General features: G+C 38.2%; 1 protein-coding gene across 1 annotated transcript in view; it reads right to left on the bottom strand.

Moving 5' to 3' along the window:
* Positions 1 to 8,197: 8,197 nt before the first annotated feature.
* Positions 8,198 to 19,918, bottom strand: part of CPD (carboxypeptidase D) — an 88,343-nt gene continuing 76,622 nt past the window's right edge. The window contains exons 18-21 of the mRNA XM_009432467.5: positions 15,564 to 15,695; positions 14,813 to 14,998; positions 14,406 to 14,505; positions 8,198 to 12,289 (exon numbers count right to left, since the gene is read on the bottom strand). Coding sequence (XP_009430742.4) covers positions 12,063 to 12,289; positions 14,406 to 14,505; positions 14,813 to 14,998; positions 15,564 to 15,695 — 645 coding nt within the window. The 3' untranslated portion in view covers positions 8,198 to 12,062. The remainder of the gene's footprint in view (positions 12,290 to 14,405; positions 14,506 to 14,812; positions 14,999 to 15,563; positions 15,696 to 19,918) is intronic.

A 19,918-nucleotide genomic window follows, 5' to 3' on the forward strand; every position in this document is an offset into this window, starting at 1 on the left:
CACGTTCTTTGGCGTATGCGCTCTTCTCCACTGGCTGCTATCCTTGTCTACAGCAGTTCTAGTCCCAGCCCTCTTTGTCCTTGTCAGCCGCCACATCTAGAAAGAGTGAGCTAACTGCTTCTACATGCTCTCGGCCTGAGCCCTCAACCTGATAAAATCTGCTGTCCAAACCCACACTTTATAGATACATAAATTATCACAGTCTACCGGTGCTGACTTAATTCTACTGAAGTGTAGAAACCTTAATTCCTGTAAAGTTCTTTCCCCCACTCATTTATAATATAGTTGTTTTTAAGTATTTCCTCTGCATTCATTGAGGAGAACCACGTCAGTGTTACAATATTTGCTTCAAGTGTCAGGCATAAGTTAGAGAATTCAAGAGAAGAGGAAAGCTTACTTGATTTATGCATATTTTACTCTTCTTCGTTCCTAGTGTCCCAAGATTCCTTTTTCTAATCGTTTCCTTTCTGTTTCAAGAATTTCCCTCAGCCATTTTTTTTAAAGAGTAGATCAGCTGGTGACAAATTCTATTAGTTTTTCTTCATCTGAGAATGTCTTGATTTCCCTTCATTTTTGGGGGATCGGATATTGTTGCCAGATATACAATCTGAAGTTGACAATTTCTTTCTTCAGCACTTGAAAAATGTGCCAATTCCTTCTGGCCTCCATAGTTTCAGATAAGAAATTGGCTAAAATTGGAATTGTTTTTCCACTGTAGCTAAAATACATTTTCTCTCTCACTGCTTTCAAGAACTGTTCTTTAGTTTTCAGAAGTTATGATGTGCCTTGGTGTAGATTTCTTTGGATTTATCCTGTTTGGGATATCCTCAGCTTCTTGATTCTGACATTTATGTCTTCTGCCAAATTTGGGGGATTCTCAACCATTGTTTCTTCCAGTACTTTTTCTGTCTCATACTGTTTCTCTTCTTTTTCTGGGAGTCTGATGACGTGAATGCTAGATCTTGTGTTAATGTCCCACATAGCTCTGAAGTTATGCTAATTTTTTTTCAGTCTATTTTCCATCATTCGGATTTGGTACTATCTACTATTCTGTCTTCAGATTTGCTGACAGAAAGTATGTCTTTCCTCTGTTCCCTCCATTCTGCTGTTGAGCCTATTCGTTGAGTTCATGTCAATTACTGCATTTTTCATATCTAAAACTTCTGTTCAGTTCCTCATTATATCATCTGTTTCTTTGCTGAGACTCGTTTTATCATTTGTTCTAAGTTTGTTTGTAATTGCTCACTAAAGTATTTTTATTAGAGCTGCTTTAAAGTCCTCATCAGATAATTCCAACATCTGTGTCATCTTGATGTTGGGGTCTGTTGTCTTTTTTTCACTCAAGTCGAAGTTCTCTGGGCTATTGGAATGACAATTTTTATAAATTGTATCCTGATGTTTCAGGTATTTGTTATGAGATTCTGATCTTATTTATGTCTTCTGTTTAAGCAGACTTCCTCTGACACTATGCTGCTGGGGGACATAGGGAAATGCTTGCTACTTCCAGGTGGCAGTGGAAGTTCAGGCTCTCCCTTGGCCTTCACTGATTCCCCAGGGAGGGGGTGCCTTGTTACTGCTCCACATGTGGTCCCCACTGCCACCATGGCAGGGAGCCTCATTGCTGCTGTGCAATGGACGAGAAGTCCAAGTGGGGGGTGGGTGGAGTGCTTCATTAGGGCCAGGTGAGTGTGGAAGCCTAGCCTCCTCACTCAGCCTTTGATGGCAAGGAGTGAAGATGGGCCTCAGTTTTTTCTGTGGCATTTGTCCAGAGTGGTGAAATTATTGTCCAAAAGTATTCTGTCTTGTTAGGATACCTGTTTCCTCATCCCTTGTCTGGAGAGAGAAGGCTTTCCATTTTCCTTTGGACTTTTCTTGTCTGCACCCTTTGGCATTTCTAGGTTGCCAGTTTCTCCAGCACCCAGTATAGGACATACGAAACAAAAAGGAAACCCAGGGAACTCACCTTCATGTTCTTTACATTCTGAGGTCCCTAGCTGGTCTGCCTTCTTCTTTCCACCTTTTTGAGTCTTTTTAAAAATATATATATAATTTTTTTTTTTTGCTGTGCTTAGTGGGAAAAATAGAAAGAAATACAGCTAATCCATTTTGTCCAGAAGTGAAATTGTTGATTTAATTTTTAAATGTTTTAATTATCGGGCTGGATGTAGTGGTTCATGCCTCTAATCCCAGCACTTTGGGAGGCTGAGGTGGTAGGATTGCTTGAGTCCAGGAGTTTGAGGCCAGCCTGGGCAACATAGTAGGACCTCATCTCTACAAAAAATTAAAACATTAGCCAGGCGTGGTGATGCGCCCTATAGTCCCGCTACTCAGGAGGCTGAAGTGGGAGGATTGCTTGAGCCCTGGAGGTCAAGGCTGCAGTGAGCCATCACCACACCACCGCACTCCAGCCTGGGTGACAGAGTAAGACCCTGTCTTAAAAAAAAAAAAAAAACCTGCTAAAATTCTTCATCTTGTCTTCTACTTTCTTGAATTCATTCATCATTCTTTTTTTTTTTTTTTTTTTTTTTTTTTTTTTTGAGACAGAGTCTTGCTCTGTCGCCCAGGCTGGAGTGCAGTGGCACGATCTCGGCTCACTGCAACCTCCACCTCCTGAGTTCAAGGATTCTCCTGCCTCAGCCTCTCAAGTAGCTGGGATTACAGGTGCCTGCCACCACACTGGCTAAGTTTTGTATTTTTAGTAGAGATGGGCTTTCACCATATTAGCCGGGCTGGTCTCGAACTCCTGACCTTGTGATCCTCCCACCTCAGCCTCCCAAAAGTGCTGGGATTACAGGTGTGAGACACTGCGCCCGGCTTTTTTTTTTTTTTTTTTTTTGAGACGGAGTTTCGCTCTTGTCACCCAGGCTGGAGTGCAATGGCGTGATCTCAGCTCACTGCAACCTCCGCCTCCTGAGTTCAAGTGATTCTCCTGCCTCAGCCTCCCGAGTAGCTGGGATTACAGGCATGCACCACCACGCCCAGCTAATTTTGTATTTTTATTAGAGATGAGGTTTCTCCATGTTGGCCAGACTGGTCTCAAACTCCCAACCTCAGATGATCCACCCACCTCGGCCTCCCAAAGTGCTAGGATTACAAAGGCGTGAGCCACCGCACCCGGCCCATCATCATTCTTTAAAAATTTCTGATAACTGAGAAATCTGTACTTCCCATAGGATTGTTTCTATTTTTCTTGATCATTCACAATTTAATCTTGTCTTTTGATAATAAGAACTTTTGATTGGATGCTATATATTATAGATACAACTTTGTATTAATCATTTGAGGATCTAGATGATGTTGTCTTTCTCCAGAAAGAATTTACTGCCTCTTCTTGCAGGCAGTTCAGGTAGGGGCAGATCAGCTTAATCCAGTATGGGGTGGAACTAATACCAAGAGGGATTCTGTGTTTGTTAAAATTGGTCTATTTTTGGTTAACCCTTAATTCTAATGTCTAGCCATTCAGGTTTCCTAACTGGAAGACTGTTTACCAGTGCCACTTCCTTGACAGGTGCTAACCTCATATTTTCCTCCACCCAGTGATACTGCCTAAAACTTCTGTTTGAGTTCTCTGTCTCTTGCCTGGCCTCTCTTCTGTCACCTATGAATTGAAACATACCTGGAGGTGAAAGTTTTACCATCATGCTCACCTCTCAGCTCTTTTTGTTCCGGAATCTTGATCCCATAAGTCCTTCTTACATTAGTAGTTATCCAATCCTTCAAACAGTTTTTTAAAAAAATAAAATTTAGCTTTTCTAATTGCTCTTGACGAGAAGTCTTTCCATTTCAAGCCAATCCACTCATAGCTGGAAGTGGAACTAAATTTTATTATTTCTAATTTATCTGTAGATTATTTTGTATTTTCCATATATATAAGCATATCATCTGCTAATAATGACAAATTCATCTTATCAATATTCATTCATATATGCTATTTATATTTTCATGTTTCATGGCTGAGATCTGTTCTGATAATAGAGCAAAGCTAAGGTATTAAATACTTTAGTAGGTATTTTTGTTGGCATGTTCGGGGAGGAGTTGTAAGTGCTCTGATTTTGCAGTTCTCATTTGACTAGCAGGACTCGAATTTCCTCCTTTTCTTCTTTTCATCACCTAATTTTCTTTTGCTTCTTTTCATCACCTAATTGTCAAAGGTGCTTCTCCTTTTTTCATTTTTCCCTTCACTAGAAGCTCTTCTTTTCTTTTGAAGCTGTGTGTTTCAAAGACTGCCTCATTAAGTCACACCTGCCCCCTTTAAATTGTGCTCACTCTGAAGCCTCTTGCCTCTGGTTTCTGCCCGGATCTGCTTGGACATGTTTTTGAGATTGAGAGTTAGGTGGACCTAGTCTTTCTGGCAGTAGTTTTAGGCCAAGATTAGAACATTACTTTCTTTTTCTGGCGTCCCTCTCCTGACTTCCCTGCAGTTTATCTCCATCTGGCTTCGCTCCACAGAGCCTGTGGGATGCTGCTGGGGTGGGCCTGTGAGAATCCATGTTGCGATCTGCTGATTTTCCTCATCTTACTCAGTTTGAAGTTTCAAAATTCTCTGACTTCAAATTATGCTGAGAGTGTGATTTCTGTATACTTTTTCCTTCATGTGCTTGCATTATTTTGCAATGAAATATCGGCAGACAGGTAGCTAGGCTGCCACTAATGTTTTCAGCGACCGGGAAGTTCGCTTTCATTCTTGAAAGGTATGTTCAATACAGAATTCTATGTTGGAAGTTATTTAATGTTTCCCCCAGCATTTTAAAAGTATAATTTCAATGTACTTTGGCTTCTATTGTTGAGAGTGTCTAATTGCTAATCTCTTTTGTCTTTGTCTTTGTTGATCTGCAATTTCACTGATCTAAGTGTGGATGTTACATTTTCTTGCTTGGATTGAGTTTCTTTAATCTATGGGTTGCTATCTTTATCAATTTGGGGAAAATTCTCATTGCCTCTTAGTTTCCTATGCTCTTTCTTTTCTTTCTTCTAAAACTGTGGTTATCAAACATGTGGTATTAGTTGTATGCCAAATCCACATTTTAACCCTCTCCTTTGTATTTTCTACCTTTTTGTCTCCATGCTACGTAAGAATTTCTACAGATCTGTCTTCTAGTTAATTACTTCTCTGTGCCCAATCTGCCACTCCAACTATCCATTTTAGTTTCTGTACTTTCATTTCCAGAAGTTCTGCTATTATGTTATAGATCTTTGTGATAGTCTCAGGTTTATCTTTTATTCATTTGAAAACAATAATTATATTTTACAGTGTTCAATAATATAAACATCTGAAACCTGTATAAAAGTTTTTCTGCTCTTCTTTTACTTGTGAAAAATTGTGAGGTCTGCTCCAACTCTAGGAGGGACACACCTTCCACTAGAGATTTCAATTGAACTTGGTCACCTAGAAGCAGAGCCACATGGCTTGACACCTGGAGTACCCAAACTGTGCATGGCTGCCTAGATTCTAGACATCCTATTTCCTATGCCCAGGCCCTCTTTCCAATGTGTTCCATTCACGTTCTGCTAAATAGAAAACTGTGTATAATCCTTCCTCTTTTGTCCTCCCAACACACATCTTCCAAATCAAAACCCAGGAGTCAACTCTGTATGATCTCTGCAACTTTTCTATAAATCTAAAATTATTATTTTTAAAAATATAGCAGTCCTGCAATTCAGTCATTACTGTAACTTGCCCAGTCCCTTTCTGTTCCATTCCCTCTCAATAGCATCAATGCTTTTGACTGTAGATCAAAAGCCTGTTTAGTCTTGAAAAACTCTACTAGGAACCATATGTACATAAATAAATAATAAATAACAATAATAAATACTGGAATAACCTCAAATATTTGAAATTAGCAATCTAGACTTTCTCCATTACTCCTTCACTTTGGCTCCACCTCAATGGCAATTACAGAATATAATCCATGTTACATAGCAATTTCTATTTAATCTGCACTCTATTTCCTCCGTGTTCCGTCTTAAGTTTCTCCACTTGCTGATTTTCCACCTACAGTTTTGACTTGATCACTGCCTCTTCATATTGCTGAATTTGAAATATCCATCTCAGTATACTCCCACTTCCAATTATCATACCTTCAATCTTATCAAGTAATTCTCACCCTTTTTTCCTCAGTCTTCTAGGCTGGCCTCTAAACTTCAACACCTTACTACTCCATATAGGCCATCCTGTCTCATTCGTGCTTACCTTGTCTACATTTGTTTACACAGTAATTAGGGAAGAGGATTATTTGACCTCAACTAAAATGCCAAAGAAATAGCATGTTTACTTTTAATATTCTACTAATGTAGGTGAAAATTGTGATATTAAAGTTAAAATTGGGGCCGGGCGCAGTGGCTCACGCCTGTAATCCCAGCACTTTGGGAGGCCAAGGTGGGAGGATCACTTGAGGTCAGAAGTTCCAGACCAGCCTGGCCAACATGGCGAAACCCTGTCTCTACTAAAAACACAAAAATTAGCTGGGTGTGATGGCGCATGCCTGTAATTCCAGCTACTTGGGAGGCTGAGGCAGGAGAATCGCGTGAACCCGGGAGCCAGAGGTTGCAGTGAGCCGAGATCGTGCCACTGCACTCCAGCCTGGGAGACAGAGTGAGACTCTGTCTCAAAAAAAAAAAAAAAAAAAAAAAAAAAAAAAAAATATATATATATATATATATATGTATGTATGTATATACATATACATACATATATAGAGAGAGAGAAAGGTAAAATTGGGCTTTATCTACTGATTTTATTGCTTTAAAGTTGTGTGTAATAATTAATGGTGTATTTATCTGAGGTTTGCAATAAATAGCATAGAACCAGTTGGTATTCTAACTATAAGTGAGACTAAGACATGAAGACCCACACAATGGCACTTATTCATAATTGAGTAGTATTAGCGTTGACCATCATGTTTAATTTGCTGAGAACAATCAGCTATTATAAATCTGAAAAGCTGAACATAATAACTAGATTACTGTTTATGAAACAAACCAAAAGGGTTCTTGATTCAGGTATGAGAAAACTAAGAAAATTCAGGAAAATATTTCAAACACTGAGAGAAAAAGAACTGTTATCACTATTCACACTTCCTGTAGCAGTTAAGTAAGGCTGTTTTCACTAAAGAAGCATAAATACAACTTAATTTCATTTAAAAACAAATATGAAGCATCTTGGCATAATTAAAACTTTACTGCCATGCTTTAGACAATCTATTGAACCACATAATAAAAAATTTCTTTTTTTTTTTAGTATTTGTCTCAGAATTTCTTCTAAATTAAAAAGATCACCTATAAACAGATCTTTATTTATACATTTGATAAAGTAACTTTCTTTCAAAGGCATAAGAAGACATCACATGAAGGAAAATGATGCTGGTTACCATGGGCATTCAATTCCAAGTCAAATATTATGTTGGGACCTTTGCTAACATTATTTCATTTAATTTTCCACTGCAATCCTATCAAGGATTATTCTTTAACCAGTAGAGAAACTGAGGCTCAGAGAATGTCAAGAAACTTGTACAAGGTCACATTGGAAGCAAGTAGCAGAACGAAGAATCAGTCACAGATTGGTCCAACTCCAAAGTCCATGCTCAAACCTCTATGCTTTATTTCCTTTACAGCAGAGACTTTTAGATGAACCAATCACTACTGAAATATAACTTATTTCCATTTATATTTCTCTGGTCTGGACTATGAGTACTTTATCAGCAGAGTCTTTCTCATATAACTTTGCTTTCCCAATTCCTATTAGGGTAGAAGTAACACATTGTTGCTAAGTGAAAAGGGGATATTGAATTCATCCTTGCTGTGCCTAAAAGTGCCGGGACACATTATTCTAACTGGGCCTCACCTGGAAAAAGGACCAAATTTTTAACGAACAAGTTTAAAATGCGTACATAAAAACCTTTCAATGACCAGTTTTGTGTTGTTATTGTGAAATGATTGAACATATATAACAATCTAGCTGAGCTACAAACAGAAAACCGTGGCTACTACATAATGCAATTTCAGAAACAAAGCTTTCTTTTGAGTCAATTCATAAATACAGAAACATTCCATAGGTGATACCCTGTATTCTGATCCTGGTACTATTTTTCCACTAGCATAGGCAGAAAAACTAAATAATTTTCAAACTGGACCTATAACTTTTTCCGGCATATTGCATCTGAAAAAAGATTATGAGACAAAACACAAAGAAAGACAAACATCGTAAAATAACTTTTATACAGGATTAGTAGATCTGTTTACATATAAAAAACAGAAAGGACCTCATTACAGTTAGATTTCACATAAATTACAAATTGACTTTTAAAAACTACTATTCAACTTCATTTAAAGTCCCTTTTAAAAATTTCATTTTGAAGGCACAGTGCATGAAATAAACCAAAGACTGAAGCACTTGAGATGAATGGGTGTTGGGCACCTCATATAAACAGCTGTAGATTGCTCTAGAACTGGGAGTATCACTTGGAAAAACTGGAGAGGTGAAAAGCTGATTTTTAATCTGAGCATAAAAAAATACTATTGTCATACCTCCAGAAAATCTGTAGCATGGCCAGCATAGAAGGTAGTTAGTACACTCATGTTATGCCATTTATAAAAATCATAATCATACATATTTACATAATTTATATCCAACTGCCTCAAAATGGTAACCTACTTTCAAATTTCATAATGTACGCTGTCAAATCAAAATCAACCAGGACAATATTCTGAAAATCAAGTGGAATCATTAACGAATTATTGCTAAAAATAGGATAAATGGGTATTGGGAGAGATTTCTTCATGAACTAGAAATCCAAGTTCAGTTGACATTAATCAAAGACCCAAATCATATCCCCAAAATTTTAGCTAAAACAAATCAGAAACCCAAAGAGTTACCAAAAAAGTTGCTATAGAAAATCACTGAACATCAATCATAGTGGAATTTTTGGTAATAACAATAAAACAAAAATATATTGGAAATCCTGGGTTGTCACTGTTAAAACAATTCCACCAGAAAACCATAATGTAGGGCACTATTACAGAATTCATTGCCAAGAAGCTTTTCATACAGCAGGGACAATACCTGGCACAAGTGCATTTCTGGCAACAACAAGATAAAACTATTTAATGTTGAGAATAAATGGAAATGGAGGAGCAGGTCATGGTTACTGAGTAACCTGGTGTTAGCTCAAACACAATAAGCTCAGACATAAACACTATCTTTTATTTATTTGTCAACTCATAATTAGTTTTAAATTCAATAGTCATTAATTCAGCAAATCCCATTCAAGTAAAAGTTACCAAAGATAAAGCAATCAATCACACTGGGCCAAATATACAATATGTTTCCTTCCTGGAAGATGACAAAGTCCCAAAGAAAATCCCTTCAATGAGCATTGCAAGCATTCCTCAACTGGATAGGATCCCACTCACTACCCAAGTGTTCAGCAAAATGCATCAAAACCAAAGGGTCTTTCTTTCTGAAATGACTTGGGCACATCTTACTGAACTACATAATCAATACAAGTACATGTACACAGGCAGACACTTTGAACATTACCTACTCAATCACTTTGCTTTTATTAAGGAGCTGGGAAGGAAGAAGGCTTACAAACTGATCACCAGGACAAAGCCCATGCCTTGTGAGTAAAGAAAGGCACAACTCAGATTTAGGCAAATTTCTTGATACTATGATACTTACTTGCCGCCATAACTCCAAGGAAATGGGAAGTCTCTCGGAGAAACACTGAAGAAATGCATTCCCCATCCCATATGGCTTCAATGCCTTAAGTGGTTAATATATTCTAATATTAGATTAGATCCGCAAATAAAAGACAGGGCAGGGCTGAGAATATAGTCTTAGTAGTCAGGTATCCTATACATTCACGCTTCTAGGTAACACAAGCTGGGAAAGTCTTGTTTTCCAGCTAAATGCATTATTTAAAAGTTCATTGAAGATCAAGATTTATAGCAGAATTTGGTTTTTCTTTCAGGAAATATTACTAAAATAACTATGTGTATGTTCGTTTCTTTAAAAATTTTACACATGCTTAAAAGGCATGGCCTCCAGCCACTGAGATGTACAGTTAAAGACATATTTGATCCAAGAGAGAAGTACATGTAAAAGGTATCCTCTAGTGAAGACCAATGATAACAAAGCAAAGCTTGTCACATTAACTTTGTTTCACTTGCTGTAATGTCCCAAGCAGGGGCAGCCACTCTTAGGCCCCTTGTTGGTTTCCTGACTGTACTCTTAAAAATAAAGCTGAAAAAGAGCAATACACCACCATCCTTAAAGAAAACATAAAGATTATTAGAAATTAAATCATGTATACTTCACTAACTATTAGCATCCCACAAGCTCTGTTCCATGTATGAGGTGGCAGAATTTACAGTTGCTAATACCAGAATACCAGAATGGCTTAACCTTGAACCACGGATTTATCACAGATACTTATTAACAAATGACATGACCTCATTATTCTTGCTAAACAAAATCTTCTTTTATAAAGCCACTTTGAATGCATTCCTCACAAAACCTGGTTGAACGACCTAGGAAGGTGGTAAACCCCTCCACCTGAAGGCTTTGGGATAACTGATACATTAATGGATATGGAATACAATTTGAGAAGATAAGAGCAAGTTTTTTGGTCCCCTGATTTAGTATAAGTTCAGCAGCAACTTGGTTATTAAAACATTCAAAGGTATTAAACCGTTACATCATTGGTAAGATGCATACTTACAAAAAGCATCATTTCCATTGCATGATAAGACAGACATAATAAAATGCAAATCTTTCCGGTCTTTGCCTGATTGGCAGTGAAGATGACACTTTCACACCACAGTGTTTTATCACTCAGCAGTCATAGTTTACATTTTTTTTCAAGGGAGGAAGCTACACTTAAAAGCTTTCGACTGAACTTTTAGCAAAATTGGTTGATCAAAAAGAGACCGTCAAATGAAACATTAGGGCAAAGAACCAAATCACTCCCAGAGGCCTATGTGAACAAGACCGCTCAAGCGATTTCAATAATAGTATGCTATTACAGGGTATAGGCTTGGGCTGGAGCATGAAGTATAGATATTTTGTGTTCAAATACAGGTTAAGAATGTGCAAGTAGGTCTCTTCCACATTTCCAGATATTTTCAGTAGAATTCAGATCTTGTAGATGGCTGGGTCATCTGAAAACCATGTGTGCAACATAGAAAAAGGTTCCGATTTAGGCAATATTAAAGAATCAGGCATTCCTAGAATAAGCTAGTGCTTCACAGATATAAGCAGCAGCACCTGTGGGTTTTTACCAAGTTCAAAGATAGACAACATGAGTTTTAGCTTTTGCTAGATCTCTCTCTCAGCTTCATTCAAGTGGGCATTTAGACCTTTCACAACAAAGTTAGTAAGTTCTCCCTTAAAATGGGCTATTTAGAAGTTTGCTAAACCTTAAGAGAGGTAGTGAAATCCTGCTTACAGCGTAGTCTACCAGTTCCGATCTAGCCTTGGAACAGGTAGAAAGCCAAATGCAGAAGCCCATTTATTCATTTCCTACTGTTATATGTGTTTAAAAATCAATTCAACCTCCATTAAACCTGAATAAGAAAAACTCCAGCTATTTAACAACTAGAGAAAAGTACTCCTCAGTAGGTTGAAAAAACCTTGAGTTTTTAAAGCTTTATGTCGATTCTGACTGCTGTCCCTGCCTTAATGTTTCTGGATTCTTTTGGCCATTTAAAACAAAGAAAAATACTAAAGCCACTAGTAAACACCTGATGTGCAAAATACAACATCCTCTAGTTGGCTTTATGCCATTATTACATAAGCTCCAAATAGCTCATCTTAAATTAAAAAGAAAAAGTGGCTGTCCCATCTCTGCTGCATAAATCAGATTTTTTTTTAAAGGTTTAGAGTACTTTAAGGAAGGGAAGTTCAAAACTGCCAGTGAAATTCACAGAGAATACAAATTTAGCAATTTAATTTCCCAAAGCTCTTTGAAGAAGCAAGAGAGTCTCTCTTCTTAATGCAGTGTTCTCCCAAGAGGAACTGTAATTTTGCTTGGTACTTATGCTGGGAGATATGCAAAATGTGTTTTTCAATGTTTGCTAGAATATAATGTTTCCTCTTCAGTGTCTGTTTCATCCTGGAACTCATGGCTTAGGAGGGACTTCTTGGAGCCGGTAGACATCATGCGAATTTCATCTTCATACTCATCATGATGCTGCCTGAGCCGATGAAAGCCATCCTTGTGTCTATTAGACTTGATTGAGCAGATGCACCAAATAATGCAAGCTGTTAGGATCAATGCCGACATAGTAGCACCTGACAAACAAAAACCATCATGTGGGTGATATTATACTTTAAGGATATTAATAAGCAGCCGCTTACAATGGAACTTTTAATAATATACCCCTCATTTATTTTATTTCTATTTCATGCACTTAAGAACAACCTTTATTATTATAGAAGCAGTATATGTACAATATACAAAGTTTAAAAATACAGATAAGCAAACTAACAAAGCCAAAACCAAAAAACCTCCTATATTTACATTTCCATTACCCAGAGATCATTTTTAGTTATAAGATCTTTTGTGTGTGTGTGTAATCCTCCCACCTCAGCCTCCCAAGTAGTACCACAGGTGCACGCCACCACACCTGGCTAATTTTTTTTGATTTTTGCTAGAGATGGGGTTTTGCCATGTTGCCCAGGCTAGTCTAGAACTCCTGACCTCAAGTGATCCACCTGCCTTGGCCTCCCAAAGTGCTGGGATTACAGGCGTGAGCCACCATGCCTGGCTCCAGATCTTTCTTTATGCATATGCACGTACATGTATTTTTTTCTTTTACCATAATGAAATTATACTGTGTCTACTGTTCTGCAACATGCTTTTTATGACTTCTATTATACTTTTCCTTTCCAGTAAACTTTCATTTCATCCAAATCTCCTTGTTTATTTTAAATTTGTATGAGGTTATCAAAATAAAAGTGTTAGAAACTAAAAGTAATAAAAACTAAGTTCACAATAGCTAATGGGTGACAGAGCCAGATTTAAACCATGGCTGAATTCTACCTCCTGTGTTTTTAACCACTAAGTTATTTACACTTTATCTGAGACAAGCTAAGAACCCTTTAAATACACCACACAGGATCTATGATTGGGCCATGTTTCCAATATACTACTTTCTCTCAACTAAGGGTCTCTCCCACAGGAACCCTGTGATAAAACTTGGTTATTCTGCCTCATCCAAGCTGCACTTAGAAATAAACTAAGGCTGTTTGTATCAAATAGATAAAGTACAGCAGAGTATTCATTTTACCACATTTTTTTTCTTCCTAACCTTTCAGTAATCCAAGCAATGACATGAATTAGTTCCAGCATAAACAAACATTTCCTCTTTCCTGGATCTTGAAAAAGCAGAACTAATATAAGTCAAAGTCCTAGGAACTTATGACTTTAATATAAAGCAAATCATTCATTCATTCAACAACTCTTCGTTAAGACCCACTGCGTGCTAACCATCGTTCTAGGCTTGGAGGATACAGGTAGATTCCTCCCTCTCTCAGAACTTATGTTTTAGTGGGAGAGATTGAATATAGACAAATACATGAACAAATATATAATGTTATGAAAGTGCTATAATGAAAAAAAGCAGGATAGAGATAGTGACAGGGGTAGCTAGGGTGATCAGGGAAAGCCTCTCCATGGAGGTGACGTTTGAGTATAGACCTGAAGAAAGAGAAGTGTTGGGAACAGGCCCCCCAAGATCTGGCCATAAACTGGCCCCAAAACTGGCCATAAACAAAATCTCTGCAGCACTGTGACATGTTCATGATGGCCATGACATCCACACTAGAAGGTTGTGGGTTTACCGGAATGAAGGCAAGGAACACCTGGCCCACCCAGGGCGGAAAACTGCTTAAAGGCGTTCTTAAAGCACAAACAATAGCATGAGTGATCTGTGCCTTAAGGACATGCTCCTGCTGCAGATAACTAGCCCAACCCATCCCTTTATTTCGGCCCATCCCTTCGTTTCCCATAAGGGATACTTTCAGCTAATCTAATATCTATAGAAACAATGCTAATGACTGGCTTGCTGTTAATAAACACCTGAGTAAATCTCTGTTGGAGGTTCTCAGCGCCGAAGGCTATGAGACCCCTGATTTCCCACTTGACACCTCTATATTTCTGTGTGTGTCTTTAATTTCTCTAGCACCGCTGGGTTAGGGTCTCCTTGATGGAGCTGGTCTCGGCAGAGAAAGGCAAGCCAGGAGAACATATGCGAGAACAGAGGTCCAGGAAAATCACATTTAGATAAGGAGACATTAGAAGACAAGTGATTAGTTTCAGGATCAATATGAGAGAGGTGACCCACTCTCATATTGAAATGTCAAGATTGTTTTTAACTTTTACTACTAAAAATCAAAATGTCTTTACCTGATACAGTTACCACAAGCTCCCTTGGCAAACCAAATATCCGGTTATCTGTGTCAAAGACTATCACCACAGAACTAGCTGCATCATGATGCACAAAGACCTAGAAGGAGAAAGTGTAAGAATCATGACAAATTCTGCTTAAGGTGTACTGTATCCCTGCTATATTATTAGGCCCCATATAGCAAACTAAGGAGATGATGCATTGCCATCTAAAGTATACAAAATGCTAGAAAATTTTCCCTTTTGTTAGCAAGGGGTACAAGGATAACAAGATATCATAATCAAGAGGCAGTCACACTTTTAATTTCTTTATTCCCTTCAAGATTTCTAACAAGAGTTTCAAAATAAAACAGAAGTATTATTAAGAATAAAAATTTACATGATGCTACTCAATTTGAGTTTCTTACCTGTGAATGTTGTTGCTGGTACCCATCAGCGATGGCAATAATGTTATGGACACCTGGCGCTAAGAGTACATGGAAATAACCTCCCTCTTTTGTTTGTACCTTTATTCCTTCATTAAGTACAATGACTGCTTTAGAGATTGGCTTTCCAGTCTTATCTTTAACAAATCCATGAACTCCCTTGTGAACCTGAAAAAATGTTTAAAATATAAATTTATGTTGTCATAATGCCAGACATCGTAGAGGCACTAGCTTGAGGCATGACCAAAACCAACCAAACAAACAAACAAAACAAAAACCACACACAAACAAGTATCAAACTCTGTATGGCCTGCTGCTTCTCTTCCCTCCCCACTGACTCTGACCTTGTTTGCTATTCATTCAATATTCAGGCTCACAGAGCTGGAAATAAAAGAGAACTCTGATATTGTCATAGCCTAAAGCATTAGAACCCAATCTTCTAATGCCTTGAGTGATTTCCTTCCTACCATGGTATACTGACTCCAGTAACTCTGTGATATTCAAATTAAAGAACTTGCAGCATCTTGCAAGGTCAAATTACCTAAATTATAGCAGATTCCAGAGATGTGAATAAATGGCATCTATTTAGGAAACATAAAATGACCAAAACTCTTCTTTCTATATAAATTTAAAATAAATAATATACATTTTTGGTAAAAGACAATGTTTTGATAAAGGTTTTCACTGAACATATTCCTGGGAGTTTGCCTCCAGTTAAAAGGAAAAGACTCACCTCCACTAACATACTAAGAAGAGATCTCTTATTGTCTGCCCACAAGGAAGGGAGTCGTGCAGCACTAGGAAAGTAACAGCAGCTTGTGTATACTGTGATTTCCGGACAATGGCCATAGGTGACACTATAATCCTAGAATATAAAGTTCAAAATCAAATGTGGGAAAATTAATAAGTAAAAGAAAGAATGAGGCTTTGTAATACAACAAATGGAGTAAATGAAAAGAAAACGTAGCTGATGTAAACAAAGAAGCTGTAAAGCATTTTATGACAAATATAAATAAACCTCTCTGTATTATAATCAATCACAAACTCTATGAGAGCCCTTGAGGACAGGGGCTATGTCGAATTCATTTTCCTATCTTCAGTGCTTCCCACAGTGCCTGGTAGTGCCAGGTAGATGGGGTTTATTCGGGTTTGCTGAAGAAATGAATGAATGAGTACATGCAGAAGAGGGTCAGCTTCCCTCAAAACCCAGAAATGTCACAGTTGTACTTGAAGCTATGGAGATAATGATCATTAGCTCTCTCATACCCTCAACCTGGACCCCTGCTGGTGACAATATCCACTCCCTGCAATACGGCATTGATATTATCAAGGTACAGGAACTGCCTGTGCAGACAGGTTCAAAAACCCAGCTTACCACCTTTTCCCAAAATCTCTTCTTTTTCCTAACTCAGTTAATGGTATTAACTCACTTTCTTACATAGCAATGAAACCTCTTGTCTTTGACTTCTCTATCTCACTATCATCCATAATTTGCTGAATCTTGTCAATTCTACCTCTATAGAATATCTAAAATGTCATCCTTTGACTCTACTCTCGTTGCCACTAGCATAACCTAGGTCCTCATTACTTTTTGTCTAGATAATTCCAAACCAGTCTCCCTGTACCAGTCTCTCCTTCCTCCAAACTATCTTAACTGATTATTTAGAGATTAGTTTTCCCATAGCATAGCTCAGATCATGTCAATATTGTTACCCCTGCTCAAAACCTCAGTTTCCCATTCTTTTTTAAACAAAGCATTCAAAGCAACAAGCACTCTTTCCATTCTTAAACTTCTGTGGCTCTGCATTACACCCCATATTCTAACTAAATTAGACTTCTGCTATGTACTGCTTCCTCTTTCTGGAATGTTCTGCTTCACTATCTCTGCAGCCCAAATGCCATCTCCTCTACAGAGAAAAGGCTGTATCTCTGACTAGATATAATTTTTTGTGTCTTTAATTTCTCACGGCCTGCTGAGAGTTGCTCTCTTCCAGATCAAATCAATTAATTATGTAACACAGTTAATTTGTACAATAGGCCAGGCAGTATATTTTATTTATCACTAATATAGCAAAATGCCTCCCAGTAGTAAGTTCTTAGTAAATAAAGGAGGGAAGACAGGCAGAAATGGGAATAAAGTCAATTTTCTGGTTGCACATGTGAATAAAATGATCAGCCAACCACCCATCTGCTAACAACTCCTGCCTAATTTGAAGTGGATGGACAATGAATTAAAATGCTGTCAGAAATTAAAGAAGACCTAAATAATGGATAGGAGGACAATATTGTAGAGATGTCAATACTACACAAAGTGATATACGGTTTTAACACAACCTCTAACAAAATTCCAACACCCCTTTTCTCAGAAAAAGAAAAGCCAATGCTCAAATTCAAATGGAATGACAAGGGGCTCTGAATAGCCAAAACAATCTTTAAGAACAATAAAGCTGAAAGACTCACACGTTCCAATTTTACAACTTACTACAACAAACCTACATTAATCAAAACAGTGATACTGATGAAGCTGGAAACCATCATTCTCAGCAAACTATCGCAAGGACAAAAAACCAAACACCGCATGTTCTCACTCATAGGTGGGGATTGAACAATGAGAACACATGGACACAGGAAGGGGAACATCACACACCAGGGCCTGTTTTGGGGTGGGGGGAGGGATAGCATTAGGAGATATACCTAATGTTAAATGATGAGTTGATGAGTGCAGCACACCAACATGGCACATGTATACATATGTAACTAACCTGCACGTTGTGCACATGTACCCTAAAACTTAAAGTATAATAAAAAAATAAAAAATAAAAAATAAATAAAAATAAATAAAAAATAAATTAAAAAAAGGAAAACAACAACCAAAAAAAAAAAAAAAGTGATACTGGCATAAAGGCAAACATATAGACCAATGGAATAGAATTGAGAGTCCAGAAATAAATCCACACATCTATGGTAAACTCATTTTTGGGAAGGATACCAAAACCATTCAGTGGGGAAAGAATAGTCTTTCAACAAATAGTGCTGACACAACTGAATTTCTACATACAAACAAACGAAGTTGAACTCCTACTTCATACCATAAAAAATAAACTGCATCAATGACTGAAATATGACAGCTTGATCCATAAAACTCTTTTTTTTCTTTTTTTTTTTTGAGACAGGGTCTCACTCTGTTGCCCAGACTCAAGTGCAGTGGCGAGATCTCGGCTCTTCGCAATCTTCCCATCCCAGGCTCAAGCAATTCTCCTGCCACAGCCTCCCAGGTAGCTGGGATTACAGGTGCGCAGCACTACAGCCTGGCTAATGTTTGTATTTTTAGTATATGGGGTTTCAACATGTTGGCCAGGCCGGTCTTGAACTCCTGACATCAAATGATCCACCCACCTTGGCCTCCCAAAGTGCTCAGATTACAGGCCTGAGCCACCGTGCCAAGCCCATAAAACTCTTCAAAGAAAACACAAGGATAGGCGGCAGGGAGGTGGGCAGGGGGGCCATGTACCCCACCCCTCCCACTCATCCCACATCTGCCCTCCAAAAAAAGAAAAGAAAACATGGGGTGGGGCGGGGCATCTTCATGACCTTGGATTTAGCAACAGATCCTTAGATAGGATAACAACTGCAAAAGCAACAACAACAAAAACAGGTACACTGGATTTCATTACAATTAAAAACTCATGTATCAAAGGACATAATCAAGAAATTTAAAAGGTAACCTGAAGAATAGGAGAAAATACTTGCAAATCATGTATCTGATAAGAATTTCCTATCTAGAATACACAGCATCCAGAATGGGTTTTGTTTGTTTATTCGTTTTTTTGAGACAGAGTTTCGTGCTTGTTGCCCAGGCTGGAGTGCAATGGTGTAATCTCGGCTCACTGAAACCTCTGCTTCCCAAGTTCAAGCGATTCTCCTGCCTCAGCCTCCCAAGTAGCTGGGATTACAGGCGCCTGCCACCACGCCCAGCTAATTTTTTTGTATTTTTAGTAGAGATGGGTTTCACCATGTTGGCCAGGCTGGTCTCAAACTCCTGACTGACCTCAGGTGATCCTCCCACCTCGGCCTCCCAAAGTGCTGGGATTATAGGCATGAGCCACCACCACGCTCAGCCTTTTATATTAATATATAAAGAACTCCAGCCTAGGCAACAAAGGGAGAACCTGTCTCTACAAAGAATTAAAAATAATTGGTTCCGCATGGTGGTGCATGCGGGTGGTCTTGGCTACTCAGGAGGCTGAGGTGGGGGGATGGCTTGGGCCTGGGAGGTTCAGGCTGCAATAAGCTGCGAAGGAGCCATAGCCACTGCACTCCAGCCTGAGCAACAAAGTGAGACTCTGTTTAAAAAAAAAAAAAAAACCAGCAAATAAGTGTTGGTGAGGAGAGGATATGGGAAAATTGGAAACCTCAAACATTGCTGGTAAGGAATGTAAAATGGTGCAGCTGCTGTGGAAAACAGTTTGGTGGTTCCTCAAAAGGTGAAACATAGACTTACAATATAACCAGGCAATTCCACTCCTAGGTATCTACCCCAAAGAAGTGACAGATACTTGTAATACCAATGTTCATGGCAGCACAGGGTTCAAACAGATACCTGCAATACCAATCTTCATGGCAACATCATTTGCAACAGCCAAAAAGTAGAAATCCAAGTGCCCATCGACACATGAATTAACAAATAAAATGTGGTATAAACATAAATAGAATATTATTCAGCCATAAAAATGAATGAAGTAATGATACATGCTCTAAAATGGATGAATCCTAAAAACATTTTGCTAAGTGAAAGGGTAAATATTGTATGATTCAACTTACATGAAATACCTACAATAGGCAAATTCATAGAGGCAGAAAGTAGACAGGGGTTCCACGAGCCGTGGGAGAGGGGAATAGGGAGTTATTGCTTAGTGGGTACAGAGTTTCTGTCTGGGGCAAATGAAGTTTTGGAAATAGATATGGTTTTTGGGGCACAACATTTAATTAATGTCACTAAACTGTACAATTAAAAATGGTTAAAATGGCCAAAAAAGTACTGTCGGGTTAATGTAAGGGCTAAACATGTCAAGAAAGCCATGAGGCAGA

This window comes from Pan troglodytes, chromosome 19 (genome assembly GCF_028858775.2).
Source record: "Pan troglodytes isolate AG18354 chromosome 19, NHGRI_mPanTro3-v2.0_pri, whole genome shotgun sequence".
NCBI classification, from domain to species: Eukaryota; Metazoa; Chordata; class Mammalia; order Primates; family Hominidae; genus Pan; species Pan troglodytes.